The sequence below is a fragment of the Gigantopelta aegis genome, chromosome 7 (genome assembly GCF_016097555.1).
Source record: "Gigantopelta aegis isolate Gae_Host chromosome 7, Gae_host_genome, whole genome shotgun sequence".
NCBI lineage: Eukaryota > Metazoa > Mollusca > Gastropoda > Neomphalida > Peltospiridae > Gigantopelta > Gigantopelta aegis.
In genome coordinates, this window is record NC_054705.1 from 28389056 (window position 1) to 28413868 (window position 24813).

The 24813-nt window shown below is 40.2% G+C and overlaps 1 protein-coding gene across 1 annotated transcript; it reads right to left on the bottom strand.

Moving 5' to 3' along the window:
* Positions 1-5586: 5586 nt before the first annotated feature.
* On the bottom strand, positions 5587-15586 carry LOC121376865. The gene is made up of 3 exons (XM_041504648.1): positions 15033-15586; positions 8990-9133; positions 5587-7051 (listed from the first exon to the last, which is right to left on the bottom strand). Exons 1-3 carry the CDS (start codon positions 15322-15324, stop codon positions 6498-6500), a joined length of 990 nt encoding a protein of 329 aa, XP_041360582.1. The 5' UTR covers positions 15325-15586; the 3' UTR covers positions 5587-6497.
* Between the last annotated feature and the right edge of the window lie 9227 nt (positions 15587-24813).

The following is a 24813-nucleotide window of genomic DNA, read 5'->3' on the forward strand; positions in this document are numbered from 1 at the left end:
TAATGGCCAGAATTTGTGTTATGTCTACGTAATTCTTGAACGGCCCCTTCTTTGGGAAATTTAGGACAATTTTTGAAACTGCACAAAAGGTCTCCATAGGCGTTGGAAGCGGGGACAGAGGGCACTGCCCCCTCCCCCAAATTCTGAAACTGGATGGGCCAGAATATGCGTTACCACCACCAACCCCACCCCACATACACCCACACACAACCGTACGGGTGAAATGCGATCTATTTAAATATGTTGGGGGGTTTTCACTCCTGACATTTCACAAGAATGTAGCAGTGGCGTAGGAAGGGGCCAAAAAGTGGGGGGCACACTTTTATATTTGTACACTTTTATAAAGCAAATATAAAGCAAAATATCTGAAAAGGGGGGGGGGGCACATGCCCCACTTGAACCCCCTCGCCCCTCCCTGTTCCGCTTCCTACACCAGTATGTAGGCTAGCGTATAATTCTCCTTGCTTTAACTATTTTAATACGACCAGACTTGATTATAAGCAGTTTTAAGTGAGTATGTAATATATGTAGTATTGAACCCCATCGGTTTACACAGTCTTTGATTGAGATTATTCCTGTCTGTAGAAAAGTACTTATAAAAGATTCAGTGGTACTAATAGAAAATGTAGCCGACGTCTTCTAACATTGTAAGCCTATGTCAAAACCATCAAATGTTTGGCCTGCAATAGCCGAAGATTAATCATTTGCTGTCCAATTTTTTTAAATAATTTTTACACTTTTAAAATTTCGATTTGGGAAGTTTGCAATTTAGAATCCATCCAGCACGTACATAATCGCACTTTTTGAAGAAAAAAAAAATCTACTTTTTTATTATGTACAGTAAAAAAACAAAAAAAACATGAAGGTCTCAATCTGATTAAAATTAGTTCTATTTGTAATAGTAATTAACCAGTCGAACTAATTTTAATTGGATTGATGAAGGTCGGTTCGGAGATGCGACGAAACATTTTTGCACATTACTTGGATTTTTTACTTTTTGTTTTCGTTCTTTGCTTTAAAAACAAATATTAGCCATAAAATATACTACTTCATTGTGAAAACGAAACCCATTCAAAAATGCCTGGTGACGCCCATGAATTTAAACCCGATAACCAAACAGTGTTGAAATTTAACAGAAGCATTTGCGCTCTATATTTTCCTTAATTTATTTTTAACACTACAACGATGTTAGAATCTTCCTTAAAATAGTACATCACAGGCAATGCTTTATTGATAAAATTCGCTCAAGCATCACCAAACTTCCTAGGAAATATCTGTTCTTGACTTCACAAGGATGATAAAAATTATTTCAATTTTTAACCAAAGTTCAAGGTGGATTTACGCTCTCGCCGCCTTATGGAGCGATTTTGCTAAACAAAACACGAATTGAATTATTTCCCTTGCTTATTACATTATCAGCTGGCTATGGTCTTGCATTGCAAGTTACTTGTGTCGGTCGGGTTATTTCTGTCACCTGCTTCGAATACTTTCTGAGTGAACGACCTGCGTTCAAATGGAAATGGCCTTTGTTTTGTTTGATTTATCCGCTAAAATATGATCACAAAATCTGTGGGATGACATTGAATGTTGGGTCGCTTGAAAATAGACATATTTTATTGTTCTTCAAGATACTAAATGTCTTCATGCGAACATATAAAATATACTGACAATAGACACGATCCGCAGTAAACTAGCTTTTCATTTGCGTCAAAAGGGAACCAATAACATTGTCATGCAATTTTACAATGAATAAAGTTTTTTTGTTTAACGTCACCACTAGAGCACATTGATTTATTACCTATCGGCTATTGGACGTCAAACATTTGGTAATTTGTAACACAAAGTCTCGGAGGAATACCGCTATATTTTTTTATTAGCTGCGAGGAATCTTTTATATGCACGTTCCCACAGACATGATAGCACATACCATAACCATTGATATACCAGTCGTGGGCTCTGGTTAGGCACGGAAAAATCTCATTCAGAGATGGAAACTGATTTTAGAAAATTTGGTATGTTTTCTGTTACATAGGCTTATTTCTCTTGCTATTCAACATACAGCGCACATTTGTTGTTTTGTTCTTTTGTTTGTGGGTGCTATATATATATTTTATAGTGTATAATCAATTAAACGGTATCCGACCCTTCTAACAGAATCTAAAATAAAATATTAAAATGTGTGAAAATTGAATGTACGTAGTGTATAGTCATTATAGTGTAGTTTAAAATAGGCTTTTAGTGAATTTCTATGGCTGTATGTATATACTGGCCTATACTAGCAATAGAAGTAAGAATCCAGAGGGAGGAGGTTAGGGGCGCGCACTCTCATCGTGTTTCCAAGTGCTTGAAAAATCAAGCGTGTAGCAAATCCATTACATTTATTTGTGTTCAGTGGGGGTTATGAGTCGGCTTGCTGGTTTGAAGGAGACTCCGATTATTGTCATACATAAAACAGTGTACTCTTGACTATAGGTGCCCTTCTAAACGTCTCCCGCCCTGAACACTGCAGGTTTCTTCTTAAACGTTGCGCCCTTCCAGAAAAATCATGAATCCACCCTTGAATTTGTTTTAGCCATGACCACTTCAGTTAGACCGTGGAGTGCATTCTGTCAGTCAGCCTTGGGGGTGGGAGAGTGGTCAGGGCTTAACCGAATGTTATTTATATTGTCTGTACTCTTTCGTTTACTCTCTCCAACCACCGTTTGGTAGGCAGAGATCGCGCAGAATTGATTGGCCTCCGACAGTTAGAGACCGTCGATAACTGTCTGAATGTCCGTCTAACTCGCTTACCGTCAACAGTACTCTGGCTACATTAACAAAAACATATATACAAAAAAAAGAGGCAACTACAAATGGTCTTCAAAATATATTATTGCTTCATTAGCGTCAGTACAGTAATAAATCTAAATAAAAAATTAAAGTTAACACCACCACTAGAACACATTGCTTTACTGATCATCTGCTATTGGATGTCAAACGTTTGCAGGGGTGGGAATTGGTGAACTGTAAAAAAGAGGAAATCTAGAGGGGTCCCGGAAATTCTTGAAATCCTGGGTTAAAAGCTGTGCCATCTGACACATTTTGGAGGAAAGGACGATTAAAATGCGAGGAAATGAAATGTTTCATGAGAGGAAAACAGCTGATCCGAGAATTCCCACCCCTGATTTGGTATTTTTGATTGATATAGTCTTAGTGAGGAAACCTACATTTTTTTTCCATTAGTAGCAAAAAGTCCTTTATATGCACCACCCCACAACCTTTGTAATACCAGTCATGGTCGACTGGTTGGAATGCAAAAATAATTCAATGGGCCCACCAACAAGAATCGATCTTAGACAGACCATGCATCAAGTGAGTACTTTACTCCTAGGTTACGGCTCACCCTAAACGAAACAAGAATCGATCTTAGACAGACCATGCATCAAGTGAGTGCTTTACTCCTAGGTTACGGCTCACCCTAAACGAAACAAGAATCGATCTTAGACAGACCATGCATCAAGTGAGTGCTTTACTCCTAGGTTACGGCTCACCCTAAACGAAACAAGAATCGATCTTAGACAGACCATGCATCAAGTGAGTGCTTTACTCCTAGGTTACGGCTCACCCTAAACCAAACAAGAATCGATCTTAGACAGACCATGCATCAAGCGAGTGCTTTACTCCTAGGTTACGGCTCACCCTAAACGAAACAAGTTCATAAACATAAGTACGTTTTATAACACAAAATATAACCAACAGACAAAAGGCATAATTTTATTTAAAATGTTTTATTTATATAAAATTGCATTAATACAAATATAAATGGAAGTAAAAACATTTTGTTATTTATACGTAATATAAAATCAACAAACATTTCTCAAGGAAACGTTGTATTGAAACAAAACCATCTCTGTACTGTACAATCACTACAATGACATTATTTAGATTTCTCAGGTCAAGTTAACATGTAAAGTTTACAAACATTTCAAATCCAATTATCATTACTATGATAATTCTCTATTAGTCTAAACTTTGTCTAAACTATTAAAATTAATATTAAAAGATTTGGTTCAACTGTATGCTGGTAAATAAACCTAAAACGATTCCTGGCAGCAAGTCCATAAAAATATGTGGTAAATATATCTATTCTTGTGAAACTATAAACTAATTTATTTATATTAAGCTGCAGATTTGAGACAATGCTTTATTTGCTCTTTGGTGAACAATTTTATGATTGATGAACAAACCCATTAACACTTTTATAATCGTATCTGTACAAGTTAAGAGCTGCCAAACCAAGTTGTGCTTAAGACTCAGCCTTTAAGGGTATTGGCATAGTCAGCCATCATGCAAAATTGACAGTTTAGAAACTTTTGTAGTTATGTACAAATGCAGTCAAAAATAAGATAAATGCATGAGAAGCGCCTGGCATTTCAATTGCTACCAGTATACAAGTTGTATGTAATGAATGGCTAACACCCAGAAATGTACTGTTAAAAAACAATTAGCTTCATTACAGTACGGATTCTGAGAAATTTTGTTCATATTTTGGTTATTAAAATAAAGACTGGAATGCTATAATGGTAGTAAGAACATGTAATAAAGTGTAATACAAAGATAAAATATGTAATAGAATGTAATATAATGTGTTTAATTGTTCATGAATCTTCCAGTGAAAATCAGTAATTAACACTTCAAACTAGAAGAATAAATATTTTTGGAACCAATCATGTTGAATATTTCTGTAAACCAATATTAAAGGCGCAGACCCTAGTTTCAGCCCATAAAAATGGACGCTAACTTTAGATAATCTACAAATCTGCAACACACATTTGGATATGGTTATAACAGAGAGAAGCTAAAGTCTGTTTTGTTTAAACAGGGAAATACCATCAAAAATAACTTGAGCTTATTTCATAAACCATTACTACATAGACGAACGTGCGTTTTTAAAAACTAGGGTATGTCACTTTAACAAAATATTACTTTTTAATTTCAAACCAGCCAAGGAAATCAATAAGTTACACAAATGTAATTTATGTAATTAACCAATCAATCAGTTACCAGAGTTACCAATTCAAATTAAACTTGAGTAATCTGAATTGCAAGTTCATGACGTTTGTAATGTTTATGCTTTCAAATTAAAATGTGTATCAAGCTACAAATGAATTCTATATACAATATGTAATGGAATGTAAATATGTTAGCAAATGCTATACAATGGTAATGAAAGCATGCTTAGTGTAAAAAAAAACAATTCCACGGAATTAACGGTCTTGCCTACCATAAACGTATTCGGTGTTGATGATACATGCAGTTACATCCACTGGCATAGCCACAAGTTTATATTGGGGGAGAAACCCACACTATGTATGTATGATGTTATAAAATGTTTAAAAGTAATTTAATGGCAATTTTGACATTTAGTCTTAAAAGGGAAACTTGCAAAATCTGTCCATTAGTAGCAAGGGATCTTTTATATGCACTATCCCAGACAGACAGGATAGCACATACCACTACCTTTGATATGCCAGTTGTGGTGCACTGGCTAGAATGAGAAATAGCCCAATGGGCTCACTGACAGGGATCAATCCTACACCGACTGCGCATCAAGCAAAAGCTTTACCACTGGGCTACTTCCCACCCTTGGATCTTTTATATGCACCATCCCAAACAGGATAGCACATACCACGGCCTTTGATATGCCAGTCGTGGTGCACTGACTGGAATGAGATAAAGCCCAATGTTGAGATAAATACAGATGTTAACACTGTCGCTATCAAAACTGTCACCATCGTCGGGAAAATAACACTTTGTCTCGTCTCTTTGCATAGCAACAGCAAGACAAACAAAACAATTAACATTAAATGAAGCAATCTGACCATAATGATGTGATATTTTAAAGTAAATGAAAAGAAATTGCTACACTGGAATGTAAATACCAATATGTTACAGTTTATAGAAGGAAAGGAATGTTTGTTTAATGACACCTCAGCACATTTTAAAACTATAGCTATGTTGTCTAACGTAATAGTTATTTGAGACTAAATCGTACAAATAATGTAGACATGTATGGTGATACATTTAGTAACCCAAGACATTTTGCTTAAATAATATGAGTTTTTAAAAATTAATTCTGAACAGTGAATTCCTTAGTATTAGTATGCAATAGCAGACATCATATATTTACAAAATATACAGGTTTATCTGTGTTAACAAGATGGATTAACGTAAAACAGGATCATACTTTGTTATCAACTGAAATTCATGACTTAAAGAACACATTTTCCATGGCCATTTATTGTGAGATTTTTCTGCGACCATTAACGCAATATAACTGCCTATCTTTTGTATCCTTATAAAAATAAAGTATCAAGCAATTTTCATTTTCCATGCTTTTTCAAAGGATGTGTACAAATTCCACAACCCATATGAATCCTGTAAAAGCAAACAAATTTTAACTTGTCAATCTGGATACGAACGTTCATATTTCAACATGTCAATTTGGATATGAATGTCTATATTTCAACCTGTCGCAGTCTGTACCCACCGCTAACATCACTTTCTGCACTTGGCTGTGGTGAGGGAGGCGGGCGGTACCTGGAATATGATGCTGGATCAGGTGGGGGCCTGTACTGCTCTTGTTCTGGAGGGTGAAGGTAGGGGGCTGCAACAAACATCTGCTGCTGAGGTGCGTTGATCACAAATCCTTGATGCATGTCTCTCGGAGATGGCGGTGGCCGGGGTGGCTTCATGGCCTTGTAGCTGAACGCCAAGACGTTTTCTGGGTACGGTTCCATCAGAGGTTTCGTTGTGTGTTGTTTCTGCCGGATCTCCTCGATGCTGCGACATAGCTGTAGGGTCTGAACAGCGATGAGAACAGCACCGACGACACTGAGCATGGCTCCTATGCAGGCGATGTAGAAGGCCCAGTTGAGCTCAAGAGCCGGATGGGCGTTGAGGACAAAGTGGCGATACGGCAGGTCGAGGGGCATCAGATTCCACTCGTTGGATCCGTCCAGATCCAGCGAACACAGCAGCAGTAGGACCACCCCCAACACATTGCAGATCCCTGAAATCAGAACATGAACGTAGTTAGGTTAAACAATGAACACAGCAGTAGTAGGACCACCCCAACACATTGCAGATACCTGAAATCAGAACATGAACGTAGTTAGGTCAAACATTGAACAAGCAGTAGTAGGACCGCCCGAACACGTTGCAGATCCCTGAAATCAGAACATGAACGTAGTTAGGTCAAACATTGAACACAGCAGTAGTAGGACCACCCCAACACATTGCAGATACCTGAAATCAGAACATGAACGTAGTTAGGTCAAATAGTGAACACAGCAGTAGTAGGACTGCCCCAACACGTTGCAGATACCTGAAATCACAACATGAACGTAGTTAGGTCAAACATTGAACACAGCAGTAGTAGGACCATCCCCAACATGCTGCAGATACCTGAAATCATAACATGAAGGTAGTTAGGTCAAACATTGAACACAGCAGTAGTAGGACCACCCGAACATGTTGCAGATTCCTGAAATCAGAACATGAATGTAGTTAGGTCAAATAGTGAACACAGCAGCAGCAGGACCACCCCCAAAACGTTGCAGATACCTGAAAACACAAAACAAACGTAGTAAGGTCAAATAGGCATGCATCATCCACAACACATTGCAGATTCCTGAATACCACAACACAAACATAGTTAGGTAAAACACTGAACAATTCAACAGTTGGATCACATCCAACACACTGAAGATTCCTGTAGACTTAGTAATTAGACAGATTTACCACAGACTAACGGTAGACTTAGTAATTAGACTTACCACAAAGTAAACAGACTTACCACAGACTAACTGCAGACAGTAATTAGACTGATTTACCACAGACTAACTGAAGACTTAGTAAACAGACTTACCACAGACTAACTGAAGACAGTAGTTAGACAGATTTACCACAGACGAACTGAAGACTTAGTAAACAGACTTACCACAAAGTAAATAGACTTACCACAAAGTAAACAGACTTACCACAGACTAACTGCAGACAGTAATTAGACTGATTTACCACAGACGAACTGAAGACTTAGTAAATAGACTTACCACAGACTAACTGCAGACAGTAATTAGACTGATTTACCACAGACAAACTGAAGACTTAGTAAATAGACTTACCACAGACTAATAGCAGACAGTAATTAGACTGATTTACCACAGACTAACTGAAGACTTAGTAAATAAACTTACCACAGACTAAGTAAATAGACTTATAATAGACTAAGTGTTGATTTAGTAAACACTCACCAGAGACTAACTGCAAACTTAGTACATAGACTCACCACAGGCTAACTGTAGACTTAGTACAGACTCACCATAGGGTAACTATACACTTAGTAAACAGACTAACCACAGATTAATTGTAGATTTAGTACACAGACTATCTGTAGACTTAGTACACAGACTTACCACAGGCTAACTGTAGACTTAGTAAACACTCACCACAGGCTAACTGTAGACTTAGTAAACAGACTCACCACAGGCTAACTGTAGACTTAGTAAACACTCACCACAGGCTAACTGTAGACTTAGTACACAGACTCACCACAAGCTAACTGTAGGCTTAGTACAGACTCACCACAGGCTAACTGTAGACTTAGTACACACTCACCACAAGCTAACTGTAGACTTAGTACAGACTCACCACAGGCTAACTGTAGACTTAGTACACAGACTCACCACAGGTAACTGTAGACTTAGTACACAGACTCACCACAGGCTAACTGTAGACTTAGTAAACACTCACCAGAAACTAACTGTAGACTTAGTACACAGACTCACCACAGGCTAACTGTAGACTAGTAAACAGACTCACCAGACTAACTGTAGACTTAGTAAACAGACTCACCACAGGCTAACTGTAGACTTAGTAAACAGACTATTTGTAGACTTAGTACACAGACTCAACACAGACTATTTGTAGACTTAGTACATAGACTCACCACAGGCGAAGCTGAATGCCGCGAGCGCCATGCTTCCCGTCAGAGAGCCGAGTCGTCGTCCCGCCAGGAGGAACGCTGCGACGGTACACGCCATTGTTCCAAACAGCGCTATGCTGTAAAACACCTGGCCAACCTTGAACATCCCTGTAACACAGAAAACAATCATGCACAACACTGATTAAAAATAAATAGTGATGTGGACAGCAATATTTCTGCTTGGCGAGTAACTTGTTGTAGTCCACCGGCCAAACAAGAGAAAGGTATAAAAACAGAATGCCTGGCATATCACCCCCAGTGCATTGTCAGCTCACTACTGAAACAAAACAAAATCCCATTTTCCCCTATGTGGGATTTGGTGTGTATGTTCTTGAACAACAATAAGATTCTTAGAAGAAACCAGTATCATGGAACAGTTAAAGTTTGTTTTGTTTAATGACACTACTAGAGCACAATTATTTATTAATCATTAGCTATTCAAGCATGTGTGCAGGAATTTCAGAAATTTAGGAGGGGTCAAGACCATGGCAACCAAAATATACTCTTCAAAAAAAGAAACGCAAAAGGGTACAAATGGGTTATAACTCCGATTTTATGTTTCCTACCGGTTCATGCTTTGTGAATATAAGGTCATTGCATGTCCCAAACACATTCCCACGGTTACATTCGATAAAACGCAGCTACTGTACAATAAAGTTCCAAAATGTGAATATTCGCAAAAACGCAGCCACGTGCAAACCATGTCACCACTGCACATGCGTTGTCTGCACGTGCAACATGAACACCGACAGTATAAAAGTGCAGGGTGTTCGCTTGCCTGGCCTCTGTATCTGGCCGACAGTTGACAATCCAGGACATGCCACGTCTCAGTGAACCGCAGAGAAACAATGCCATCGGCCGACTAGACGCAGGCGAATCCAGAACGGCCGTTGCCAGGGCATTCCATGTGTCCCCAAGCACCATCTCCAGACTGTGGGACCGTTACCAGCAACATGGATCAACACGTGACCTCCCTAGATCCGGTCGACCACGGGTCACTACCCCCGGGCAGGACCGCTACATCCGGGTACGCCACCTTCGGGAACGATTGACTACTGCCACCTCCACAGCCGCAGCAATACCAGGTTTGCGCAGGATATCCGACCAGACCGTACGGAACCGCCTACGTGAGGTAGGAATTCGTGCCAGACGTCCAGTTCGAGGTGTCATCTTAACACCACAACACCGTCGACTCCGACTGCAGTGGTGCCAGATTCATCGACAATGGCCTCAACTGCGATGGAGACAGGTGTGGTTCAGTGACGAGTCCCGATTTCTGCTCCGACGTCATGATGGAAGATGTCGCGTGTATAGGCGTCGTGGTGAACGTTATGCGGCAAACTGCGTGCAGGAAGTGGACAGATTCGGCGGGGGTAGTGTCATGGTGTGGGCAGCCATCTCACACACTGGCAGAACTGACCTGGTCCACGTGCAGGGCAACCTGAATGCACAGGGCTACATTGACCAGATCCTCCGCCCACACATCGTTCCAGTTATGGCCAACGCCAACGCAGTGTTCCAACATGACAACGCCAGGCCTCACAAAGCACGTCTCACAACGGCTTTCCTACAGAACAACAACATTAATGTCCTTCCTTGGACATCGATATCACCGGATTTGAACCCAATTGAGCATCTATGGGACGAGTTGGACCGACGCCTCCGACAGCGACAACCACAGCCCCAGACCATGCCCGAGCTGGCAGCAGCCTTGCAGGCCGAGTGGGCCACCATCCCCCGGGACGTCATCCGTACTCTGGTTGCTTCAATGGGCAGGCGGTGCCAGGCAGTTGTCAACACACGCGGAGGCCACACCCGGTATTGACTCCAGATGACCGTGACCTTGGTGGTGTGTCCTATCACTTACTCACAATGGACTAGAGTGAATTGTGAACAATCCTGCAACATTTGGTAATTATCGGACTCACCATTCAATAATTAAATCAATTCTCCAAATGTTACGACAATGTGGTTTTGCGTTTCTTCTTTTGAAGAGTATATATAGGTGAGGTTGAGTAATATTGTTTTAAAAAAGAAGAAAATATGCTTGAGCAGGGGGTGTTTTGATCCCACAGACGCTCCCCCTTCAAACATGCTTGGTAATTTTGTTTTAGGAACCCATATTCTTCCATTAGTAGCAACGGATGTTTTATATGCACCATCCCACAGACAGGATAACACATACCATGGCTTTTGATATACCACCAGAAGAGATCGATCCCAGACCGATCATACGGTGAACGCTTTGCCACTGGGCTACATCCCACCCTATATTTAACCAACACACATACACTGACAGAAACTTCTTTTTTTAATAATAATAACAAAACAAACAAACAACTAGAGATGCATGGTATAACTGGTATACCGCCATATAAATTTTGAACAATACATATAATCACAATATTTTTGTAGTGTACCATTTATTGCGCTTAAATATTTTGTATGCAAGTGGGTTATATTTTGAAACCAAAAAAAACTACCAGTTTAAGAAAAGAAACAATAACTTCACTTGTTCGGAATGAATTCATCTTGATAGTCACTGGTGTATAGTTTTATTTACAAAATATACATGAAATCAGAGAATTTTATAAATTCTATTACTAGTAATTGATAATTTAGTCTTTCGTAATATATTGTGGAATGTATCACAATTCAGGTTCCTGTATCGCAATATATATATCGCAATACGAACTTTTTGGCAATATCCATCAAACTCTGCCAAAATCATCTTTATTACCCAACACAGACCTACATGTAGCTCTGGGTAAGAAGAAAATTTCGCCAATTTATCTATTAAAGGGACATTCCTTAGTTTGCTGCAATTTTAAAATGTTATCGACTAACAGAGACTTTTTAATGATTGTAATTACATATCAAATATATTTTTCTGAATAAAATATTAGTGGCTGTATATTAAACATATTTGTGATCGTTCTAATATTTGTACTAGGTTAAATTTCATTTTATTTCCAAAAATATAGTTTTTTTGTACATACGAAATTATTTGAAGACAAAATCCAGTTTGTGCTTCTTACAAATATTAAGACGACCAGGAACACATTAAATATACAGACACTGATATTCTGAACAAGAAAATATATTTAATATGTAAGTTTAATCGTAGAAATATTTTATTAGTAAACTCATGAATGTCCCCTTAAACTTCAAAACCAATATATTCTTTAACAAAATGTCAATTATTACATGTAATTTTTTTGTGAAACTAAAATGACATTCACCAATTGAGAATTTTAAAAGCAATTGCGAATGCCAGAGCCCTACAACATAGTACTGGAGAAGAGGTCGAAATGACAAACAGCTGGGGCAAACTGAAAAATAGTTGGAAGTGAACTGACAATTTGTTGGGGGCCAACTACTGTAGCTGGAAGTGAAATGGTCAGCTGGAGATGAACTGACTTGGAGCAGACTGGCTTTGAGTGAAACATCTGATACCCATAAAAACCAGTTTAGAACACCGAAATAAATTCCCTGTCCATGACAAACATGCTTGAACAGTTCTCTGATGGAAGCATTCCAAAATTTACCCACACCCATTGACACAATGATTTTGTTTTTATATTAAAACTGTTAAAGTTTAATTTGTTTAACGATACGACTAGAGTATACTGATTTATTAATCAACAGTTATTGATGTCAAACATTTGGTAATTTTCAGTGTTGGCAAGAAAACCTGCTATATTTTTCCAAAATTAGTAACAAGTGATATTGTATATGCACCACCAGACAGGATAGCACATACCACAACCTTTGATATACCATGGTGCGGTGCACAAGTTATACCAAGCATCTCTAGTTTGTTTACAGGTTTTTTTATTGTTAAAAAAAGAAGTTTTTGTTAGTGTGTGTGTATTTCCACTTATGATCAAATCTAGTCTGTTAAATATGGGGTGGGATGTAGCCCAGAGGCAAAGTCACGGTGCCCTGGCATGGACAAGAAATAGCCCAAAACCAAACAAGTTCTCAGGGTTTAATTTGTATAGTGTTTCATTTGTTTATCAAAAATAGTGCCCCCCTAGGATTTTGATCAGGGTACGGCCCTGCCACCCTAAAACCTTTCCTGACGTGGACGGAGGAGCTGGCATAGGCCAACCTATGTGCCCATGACAGGCGTGCATTACAACAGCTTTCTCTGAATGTGCACATTAAGCCCTATGACCTGACCTGACCTGAGATGCAATGTACATGTTGATATAGCCAGAGTACTCGGACTGAGAGAGCTAGACGGACATTTGGACAAAAATATGCTCTCATTACAGGCAGAAAGAAAGAAAGAAATGTTTTATTTAACAATGCACTCAAAACTTTTTATTTACGGTTATATGGCGTCAGACATATGGTTAAGGACCACACAGATTTTGAGAGGAAACCCGCTGTCGCCACTACATGGGCTACTCTTTCCGATTAGCAGCAAGGGATCTTTTATTTGCACTTCCCACAGGCAGTATAGCACAAACCATGGCCTTTGTTGTACCAGTTATGGATCACTGGTCGGTGCAAGTGGTTTACACCTACCCATTGAGCCTTGCGGAGCACTCACTCAGGGTTTGGAGTCGGTATCTGGATTAAAAATCCCATGCCTCGACTGGGATCCGAACCCAGTACCTACCAGCCTGTTGACCGATGGCCTAACCACGACGCCACCGAGGCCGGTCATTACAGTCAGAGACCAAGCTATGCAATTTTTTAGCAATTGCCGACCACCAAAAAGTAGTCAAAGATTTCCGCTCTAATACAACAACAATCCAATGTTTGATGTCAAATACATTTACATCGACCATTTTCGAGTTCCTTGATGAAAAAAAATTCAGATATTAATCACTAATACACACACTACAGAAAGAAACCCAAAGGCACCCACATTCAGCGAAGCTTCGGCAAACTCCGGACTGCAGAATTCTAAGTTCGCCGACCTATATCATGATGTTGGTCACATGACTGCCCACTCAGCCATTCCGTCTTCCAGGGGCCGTCTCATACAATAATACGACAATCACCAAAAAAAGTTTGTTTTGTGTAATGACACCACTAGAGCACATTGATTCATTAATCATCGGCTATTAGATGTCAAATATTTGGAAATTTACCACTGTGTTCGAGAGGAAACCCGCTACATTTTATCATTAGTAGCAAGTGATCTTTTATATGCACCATCCCACAGATAGGATAGCACATACCACTACTTTTTGGTTGTTGGCGATTGCCAAAAAATTACATAGCTTGGTCTCTGACTGTAATAAGAGCTGATTTATGTCCAAATGGCCATCTATGATCTACTGTCCGAACCGAATTGTTAACAACTACAAAAAATTACTCTCCTACCTTTAATTGCCGTTAGATTTCCTCCAAAGTTTGTCCAAACACAAATCGTAAAAAAACCCACTACAAATATACAGATTCCACACACGAGACTGCAAAGATGTCGCCGATATCGCCTTTGCTGAGATTGCATAGGGAAAAATACATGCAGTTTTCTGCTGTCTGCCATGTTGCTTGTTTATGGAATACTCTTCAAGAGGGGTGAAAGCCTCCAAAGTATGTGACACAATTAATATTAAATCAATGATCTCTTGTGGTATCATTAAACATTTTTTAATAATAATAATTAATAATATGACGTCATCACGTCTGCTTTTATATCATAACATGTTATGACGTTGTTAGATTTAAGTCCTATCCTTTCACCCCTCTTGGAGAATATTCCATAAAAAGTCAAAATGGCAGCTAGCACAAAATTACATGCTTTTTGCCCTATGCGCTCTCAGCGAAGTCGATATAGGTGACATAGTTATCATCTGGTATGTGGAAACTGTGTCATTGTAGTGGTTTTTTCAAGATTTCTGTCTGGACAAACTTTGGAGGAAATCTAACGGCAATTAAAGGTAGGAGAGTAATTTTTCGTAGTTGTTAACAATTTGGTTCGGACAATAGCTCTCGTACAGTCAGAGTACTCGGGCTAATGTTGATAGGGCAGGGTTTCTCTTACTTGGAACTGCAAACTTGTTGGTAGCTGTCTCCATGGCCATTAGACTGGTCATCAGTACAGGCAGACGACTGTCCAGTCCCGGCTTGTCCGGTTTGTACATGTAGAAGATGCCCGTGTCAATACTCTGCTGCATGGCCGGCTCTGTACCAAACGTCCCGTCTTGGAAGTCGAACTTGAGAATAAACCACCACGGCAGCAACGAACAGCCGACATTAACGATGGTTGCTAGTGCCATAATCAGGCAGGCAATGGCCAGAACAGCTGACTGGGTGAAATTAGCTACAACACCCATTCTGAATATTTATTTTACTTTGACCGCGATTTATCAAAACAAAACTGTCTTCAAATTTTCCTTTGCACAAATTACAGACTAGTTAATGGTGTAAGAACATGTAATTAGGTTTTTAAATACACATTAAATTAATAATACGTCACAAAAGTTAGAAACATTCATTAAAAAGCTTAATAAATGCTGGCATAAATAGTCGACATCCGATCCGCCATTTTGAACAATTTGAGGAAATGAGTTAGTCACCTGTAAAACTGACGCAGCAGGTAGGTCATTCAAGGGACATAACTGCACCACAGGTGAATAGAGTAGAGACCCATATTTATAAAGGTGTCTTAACGGTAAACATGTTTTAAAACAACCGGCCTCGACAGTGTCGTGGTTAATCGGACACAAGGCTGGTAGGTACTGGGTTCGCAGCCCGGTACCGGTTCCCACGCAGAGCGAATCTTAACGAATGGGTAGCTGTAAGACCACTACACCCTCTTCTTTCTCACTAACAACCAACCCACTATCCTGGATAGACAGCCCAGATAGCTGGTGTGTGCTCAGGACAGCATGTTTGAACCTTAATTGGATATAGGCACAAAAATAAGTTGGAATGGATGTTTTAAAAGAATAAAACGATGTTCTAAAAAAAAAAAATTATTGACCTGTTTTAACTTTAAAACGCTGATACTAAAACGTGTTTTTACATACATATTTAGGCTATAAACGCGTTTTGATCCTAAAACATGTTTAAAACCTACCCTAAAATAGTGTCCTCTAGCCCTCCCATGTTTAGATGTTGTCAGGCAGACGACACTCGAGCTAACCCTAAAACGTGTTTGAAACCTACCCTAAAACTAGCTCGGTGTCCTCTAGCCCTCCCATGTTTAGATGTTATCAGGGAGCCGACACTCGAGCTAACCTTAAAACGTGTTTGAAACCTACCCTAAAACTAGTTCGACTGTCCTGTAGCTCTCCCCTGTTTAGAGGTTGTCAGGGAGACGACACTTGCATGGGCGTACATAGGATTTTGAAAAGGGGGGGGGGGGGGGGTTCCAAAATAGATTGCAGAGATATTGGGCATATATTTCTATGTTGAGTAAATATAATAATGTCAGATCTATTAAATTTAAAAAAAGCGATTTCCGGGGGGGGGGGGGGGTTTCGGTCGAACCCATCGAACCTCCCCCCCCCCCTATGTACGCCCATGACTTGAGCTAACCCTAAAACGTGTTTTAGTGAAAACAACGAAAATCCATGTCTAACGATTGGCACTTTTTTACACTGAAGTTGGAGGTTCTACGACAGCTACAAAATCTTCAACATCATCAAGATGCTAACTTTGCCGTCCAATGGCAAAACTTAGTAAATGACCGTTTTGATTTGATTTGATAAAAAAAAAAAAGAGTAGATAATAGTCATGTTGTGCCGGATAAAGGATCGGTCAGCTGCATTAACGAGATTATTGCTCTTACAAGTGATTTTAAGCCAACTTTTAAATTTATGAATATGTTAATTTTGGGTGGGAGATTTGGTCACTGAAGTTGCTAGGTTCTGACGATGGAGATGTCACCGGTAAAACAAGCTTACTATGTACAGTTCAGTTTGCATAAACCTGAGCACAGCCTAATTATTTTGACGACTTACGACCGTGCAATACAACGAGAAGGTAGATCGCGATGATCCCTTCACACTTTGTAAGACGAGTATTTCAGATTGCGGTTTCGCCTTTACAAAAATACCAACCCACTTCATCCCCCCCCCCCCCCCCCCCCCCCCCCCACCCCAATGCTGGAGCACATAATCAAATTCGGGCAAAATGAGCTGGCCTGAACCTTGTTCACCATATATTTCCATAATTCTACCCACAATATTTCCACAATTCTACCTACGCATGTAAAAATGCGTAGTGATTCGTTTGCAGGCCTATTTAACTGTTTGGCAGTATTGCTATTACTAATAGCCTACGAATAAATGTTATACAGAAGAAGTTTGTTTTGTTTAACGACACCACTGGAGCACACTGATTAATTAATCATCGGCTATTGGATGTCAAACATTTGGTAATTCTTACATGTAGTCATCAGATGAAACGTGTTACCTTTTTTTTCTAATGCAGCAAGGGATCTTTTATATGCACTTTCTCACAGACAGGATAGTACATACCACGGCCTTTCTTTTGTTTAACAACACCACTGAAGCACATTGATTTATTAATCATCGGCTATTGAATGTGAAACATTTCGTAATTATAACATTATAGTCTCAGAGAGAGAACCCGCTAAATTTTTTGATTAATAGCTAGGAACAGGATAGCACATACCATAGTCTTTGTTACACGAGTCGTGGTGCACTAGCTGGAAAAGGGAATAGCCCAATGGGCCGGCCGATGGGGATCGGTCATAGACCGACCACGCACCAAAGGAGCGCTTTACCACTGGACAACGACCATCCCGGAGTATGAACGACGTAAATTAGTGTGTCAGGTGTAAACAGAAGTATTTATAATCGGCTAAATTACGTGCAGGCATTCTACATGTTGCGTAAAACTGAACTCCCAGTCAACTGTGTGCAGATCTGTGTGGCCTATGTCAGGTGTAACGATGTATATCGAGGTTTTCCATTCTGCGCCGAGTAAATGTAACAAACGAGTCGACATAAATCGCATTAGGCAACGACTTAGAATATGACTCGGTGGGTGCTTCGTCTTATCCACATGGATTGGTTTTAACTGCCTCTTTGTAATAAATAAAGAAAGAAAGAAATGTTTTATTTAACGACGCACTCACCACATTTTATTTACGGTTATATGGCGTCAGACATATGGTTAAGGACCACACAACTATTGAGAGAGGAAACCCGATGTCGCCACTTCATGGGCTACTCTTTTCGATTAGCAGCAAGGGATCTTTTATATGCACCATCCCACAGACAGGGTAGTACATACCACGGCCTTTGATATACCAGTCGTGGTGAACTGGCTCTTTGAATAACGTACGATCTAGAGGTACTAAGAGGGGTCATAAGCGTACGTGCCCCCCACCGTGCTGGCCTCAAATTTGGGCAGAAATTATAGATATTCGGGGGCAATTGTGCAAACGTGAGGCCTTTTTACCGTGTATTGCCATCATTCTACCCTCAAAATTAGTAATCCATGTAAAAATGCATAGTGATACGTTTGTAACCCTACATAGCTGTTTGGTAGAAATGGTAATATAAATAAATGTATTTATTTAGATTCGGACATTTTCGTTTAATTCTGGCAAAGACTAACCTGTCCCCCTACAAAAATGGGAGCCTATGAGAGTGGTACAGTTATGTTTTAAATAGTCTTCTCCAAATAAATAGTATATACCTGTTGGATTTTCTCGAATCGCCCACACACACCCCTCCCTACTGCCGATACCCGGTGCCCTATATGTGACGAGTTGAAAAGTTTCTGATATATCAGTGAACATTATCATTTTCGTTTTTGTGTGTTCTTTCTTTTACGATATTGAGCGACATAAATACGTCGGAAGCGGGATGGGGGAGCAAGGAGGTACTGCCTCCAGCAATTCTGAAAATTAGGAAACCCCCTCACGTAAAACGTGACTTAATATATGGTTGCCTCTCACCCATACACCCAACCTCTTAATTGAATCTTCAAGCGCCTATGTATAGGGTGTTTATTTTTAGGATCGTTCGTAGCAGGAGGGGACGGGGTAATCAGAGAAAGTATAACTTGTATTTAGGCAGAGAAGATTATATATTATTATGCCCTGATTCGTTTTACCCTAACCCTACCCTACCCCACCCTATTGTGTTCAGCTAGAACGGCCCTGGATGCCGTCAGTGCTAGTGTTCCGCTCCACATGAAGCAAGGGAGACAACTGTAACTTCAGTTCAGCTAAACACACGCTGCATTGAATTGTACAATATGCGCTGATTAGTTCCAGATCTGGCGGCCGAGTCTTCATTTTCGTATTCCTCTAGTCCACACATTGTACTGAGATTATCGCTACACGTCGTAATACCCTCATAATCGCTAGACGACCAGGTAAGCTGTCCAGTGACATTGGTCACTACAGGTTACCCCTTCATGGTAAGTCGTTGGGATAGATGGGGCATTAGCAACGATTAGGAGACATGGAAGGTTGTGAATAAAGTGCTAAAAATTAAACTGGATCCAGCTTTGTTTCATGGATTGTATAGACAACTGTCTATCAGTTTGGATGTACGACTGTCGGTCTTGATAAACACCAGGCAAGTTAGTCCAGATCTATGTGTGGCTGCTTGTAACATTGTGTCTGATTCGGACAGAGGTCCTTTCTGGTTTATTGCGGTCTAAATGACTTGCTTTGTAACAGTGAGTCGCCCAAACAGCAGTTCGACCTTGTGGTGCTTTCAAGATTATTTCCAAGTCTTTTCTTTTAAGCGCAAAACTTTGTGATACTGAATATCTTTCTTAATCACATCTTAGCCATGTCATCGTCTTCGACTCCTTTCGGGTGGTCGACGGGCCGTATGAACCTGCACTACAAGTCTGTGTACCCCACCACTGACCGAGGAATGCAGGCCACGCTCCACCGAAATCTCACCAAGCGCCTTTACCCAAAACCGCATCTCGAAGACCCTTCTGTCAACTATGAAGCCGGAAGTAGAATTCTCAAGCGGAACAGGCGTCCGTCCAATCTTCCTTACTGTTACAACCCGTCTGTGTCTGCGGAAATCACAGATCTGTACGGCGACATATCGCCCAGAGTTCGAAAGACCATGGCAAGAAAGTTGCCCAGTTTACCAAGGCCGTACACGTCACAGGATGTTGACAACATCACCAAGCGAGTGACGACCTTTGACCCCGCGCGCATCGCCGAGTCTAAAGGATATCGTCTGCCTTCTCCGCAGCCGCGAGTTAAGAGGATCCCCAAACTTGATAAACGGTATACGCAAGAACAGATCGTCGGCGTTGTGACGCGGTTGTCCATGTATGACCCTGTCAAACACCCGGCTGAGTCGAAGGGGTATCTGTCTGATGAAGAATACCCCATGCAATATCGGTACACGTCGTCGCTGCCCACCCCCCGGGGACTGTCGGCGTCCACATACAAGACAAACCAGACGATGCCGTCCACAAGCGGGCGGGCGCATTCGGAACGTGTTCAACAGATAGTGGAACGACTGAGCGCGTTTGATAGAAGCAAATGGCCGCCGGAGTCCAAGGAACGCAGAAACTGAGACACGTGTTTCCGAGTCCAGAGGAAAACGTAAACCTGGGGTAAGTTCAGTCAACCGCTTGTCGCTAACGTTCCCCAGACTGATTTGTACGCTGCACAGTGAACCGAATTTCCACTTCGGGAACCAGTCAAAATAGTTTGCAAACGTTAGCGAAGAACAGCTGGCTGAACTTCGAACTGTTTAGATACATCATCCCCATTTCATCATTGTACAGAATATCCAACCAATAAAAACTTCCATGAAACTTTTTTTTTTTAAATTAGCATGTGAATTTATATGGTATCAATGTGGTAATATATTAAATGGCTCCCCCTAATCTCAATCAAGAGACTAATGAATCACTCCCCTCAGTTTGTTTTAGATCTGTAATGTGATGGAAAACAAAAGTATATTTCTGTTGCAGTTAAAATGATGACATTTACAGTGTCTTGCATGGAGATTCGTACGTATTCTGTATGTCTGATATCTGTAGGAGTCCAACAGGTTTTCTGGTATGACTTTAATAGCATGTACTATTATGTAACTGGCGAATCGTTTTGTGTGTCATTAAATATACCGGTATCAGTATTATGATATCTGCTGTATGTCACCTCAGCCGCGTGTGCAGGAATTTATGCAGGGGAGGGACTAAACTGGTAAGCGAAGTTTATAGGGGGGGGGGGGGGGGGGGGGGGTGTCGAATCATGCTTATTTAAAAAAAAACAATCAGCTTGAGCAGGAAGGAAATTCTATCCCCAAAACCCTGCCCCTGCACACGCGTCTGCATCTGTTTCCACTGTAATACCAGTTTCTATTAATACACATTGTCATTAATCGAGTTTCTGAGAAATCACAATAATGTCTGTACAAAACTGACCATGCAGCTTTAACATGGAGAATTCCAATAAACTAGGTGCGTGTCTTACAAGCCTTTTATCTCCTTATTTCCTATTCTAATGTAAATCGTCTCATGGATTATGAATTTTATCATTAGAATTTTATGAATTTTAACTCATTTTATAACCCGCCATTCCTAGTCCTGTACCAGCGAGTTTTTATATCACAGGCACGTGTGCAGGAATTTATGGGGGGGGGGGGGGGAGGTGTCAAGTCATGCTCTCCAGGAATATATATTGGCAAAAATGACATTTCGCTTGATCAGGGAGGGGTTTCGACCCCCCAAAACCTTCTCCTGCACATGCGCCTGTATCATTGTGTCCGAAAGTGATGTAAGATACTGTCGTCTGTAAATGAACTGCATTAGTTTTCAATTGTGTATGTGTTTGTTATGTATACATTTAGCTGGTAAACATTCCTCACTGACGATTGTACATTTCACAGTGCAAATTGCAATATTGTATTAATACATCGTTTGTAAACACGTGTTTGATTCGGTTTTTTGTTGAATATATGGACGAATAAATGCATGTTAAAAGCTGCTGTCTCGTGTGTGTTTTAAATATCGAGATATTTAGAATAGATACTAGTAATCAACTCCATTTCCCGAAAATGTTTTATCTATAGTTTTAGTGAATCTGCACTACTTAAAGTAACAGACCCTAGTTTGTAAACACGGCGAGATATTTTTCACTATTAGAGCCATTTTTGATAATTGAAGTTAGACATTACTGTCATTTTATCATTTAGATTATGTATTTCCACACACCCAAAGTGTTTCTGGTAATTCTGGTGTTTATAATACCACGAATGCATTCTTTATAATTCTAAAAACGCACGTACGTCTGAGAAGTAATGATTATAGAGACGAGCTGTATTCTATTTTTGAAGGTTATTTCCCCGTTTTCACTCACTTGTAACTTTATCCAAATGCGTTACAGGTGTGTAGATTAACCATTTTCACGGGTTGAAATTAGGATCTGCGACTTTAAATTAAACATTGTTCTCTTTTCTTTCTTCTTTTCTTTTTCATTTTTCTATTTTAAAAATAAATTGTTTAACAGAAAATAACAGTTCACACCGGCCTTGGTGGTGTAGTGTTTAAGCCATCGGGCTTAAGGCTGGCAAATACTGGGTTCGTCTCCCGATACCGCTCCCATCCAGAGAGAGTTTAACGACTCAATAGTTAGGCCTACAGTCCGTCCCACGGGGAAAGCCATTTCTGAGCCGATTGTTTTCTAAATTTGACACAAAAATAGTTTTTTGGTTTTGTTTTTGTTGGTTTTTGTTTGGGGTTTTTTCCAAAACACTTTCACTTTTCTTCTTATGTCAAACTGAAATTATTTACAAAAAACATTTTTGTAGGAGGATGGGACGGACTATAAGGCCACTACACCGATTCCTCTCTCACTAACCACTAACCCACTGTCCTGAGAGACAGTTCAGATAGCCGAGATGTGTGTGCCCAAGACAGCGTGCTTGAACCTAATTGTATAACTCAGGAAAATACTAGTAACTATAAATGAGTGAATGAACAATTCGTGGCAATCATTACGAGTTAGTAAACAAGGCTTCAGTCTTTGTAGTATATTGTCACTCTCTTATACACAGAGTTGCTTCTCTTTGAATTGCGAAGTAGAGTATTATCATGGCCGTACATGACATGATAACATTAAATCTAAGTAATAATAATGCCAGACCAGAAGCTTAATTAAGGTGAGAGAAAAGCACATTTTGTAATTGTTGCGACGGAGTGTCACGAAGCGTAGCTGAATGTGGGTGCTGTCGGGTTTCTTTCTGTAGTATGTGTATTAGTGATTAATATGTGGATTTTTTTGTATCAGTTAACTCGAAAATGATCGATGTAAAGGTATTTGACGTTAAACATAGGATTGTTGTGGTATTAGAGCGGGAATCTTTGCCTACCGTTTGATAGTCAGGAATTGCCAAAAATATACATAGGTTGGTCTCTGACTGAAATGAGAGCGTATTTATATCCAAATGTCCGTCTAGCTCTCTTACAGTCAGAGTACTCGGGCTATATAGAGTGGTTCATTACAATTTTATAATTTATATTGCTTAAAAATATAGGCTAGATTTTATTCTGTGAGGTGAGACTTTAATAAATTGTATGTCTGTCTGTCTGTCCTTTCTTTTACATAGAAAGGAAACCCTGAAGGCACATCGCACATCGACTTACAGTTTCATAATATCTCTTTGTAACATTATTGTATTTGCATCCAATTAAGGTTCAAGACTGTTGTCCTGGGCACATACCACAGCTATCTGGGACGTCTGCCCGGGACATGGGTCAATGGTTAGAGGTCAGATAAGTGCATTTAGTGGCCTCCCCACTGAACGGTTAAAAATCACCCTGGGTGAAACACGGAATTGAGGGTTAAACCTGGTATCTAGCTTCAAGCCTTCAGTGGCTTAACCAGAACATCGTAAGACATTCGCCACTATGAACACACTGCTCCAGTAATACAATTTTGTTTTGTTTGACGACACCACTAGAGCACATTGATTTATTAATCATCGGCTAATGATGTCAAACACTTGGTCATTTTCACAGTCGTAGAGAGGAAACCCGCTATATTTTTCTATTTGTAACAAAATATCTTGTATATCTTGTATTGTATATATACATTCAGGATAGCACATATCACGGCCTTTGATATACCAGTCGTGGTGCATTGGCAAAGGACAAGAAATAGCCTAGACCGACCGCGCATCAAGCGAGCGCTTCACCACTGGGCTATGCCCCGCCCATGGTAGAAACAGAGTCTGCCTGTTTACAACAACGACTTGTCACTTAGATTGACCTAGAAACAGAGTCTGCCTGTTTACAACAACGACTTGTCACTTAGATTGACCTAGAAACAGAGTCTGAAACCATCTACATGTCCGCCTAGCGGTTCAGAGTCGGGCTGATGCCGGGTGTGTTCGTTATGTAGCGGAAACAGACGAGCGTTTGTACGGCACTGATTGATTACACTCGGCAAAACCGATGATTCTGTCTGCAGTAGACGATCAATCAGTTTAAACTTTGACACACTGTGCTGTTGGAGAATATCGAGGCTTACCATAATGACAGAGAACTCTCACTGTAGATGGAATTGTACTAGGATACGAACCTAGTGCCTACCATTGTAAACATAAGACTGGATGCGGCGCGTGCGTGCGGTCTGGCTAAACCAAAACATCGAAATACATTAATGTCATTGAGAGCGTTTAGACTGGATGCGTCTGTCTACAAAACGCATGCGGCCAGCCGCAATGAAATAACCGTATATGGAGTGTATGCCCAAAATACAAGCGGCAGACGCATCAGACGCAACCAGTCGGACCGCACGCACGCGGCGCATCCAGTCTGTATGAGCCTTTAACTGAATAGCTCAATGACTGCGC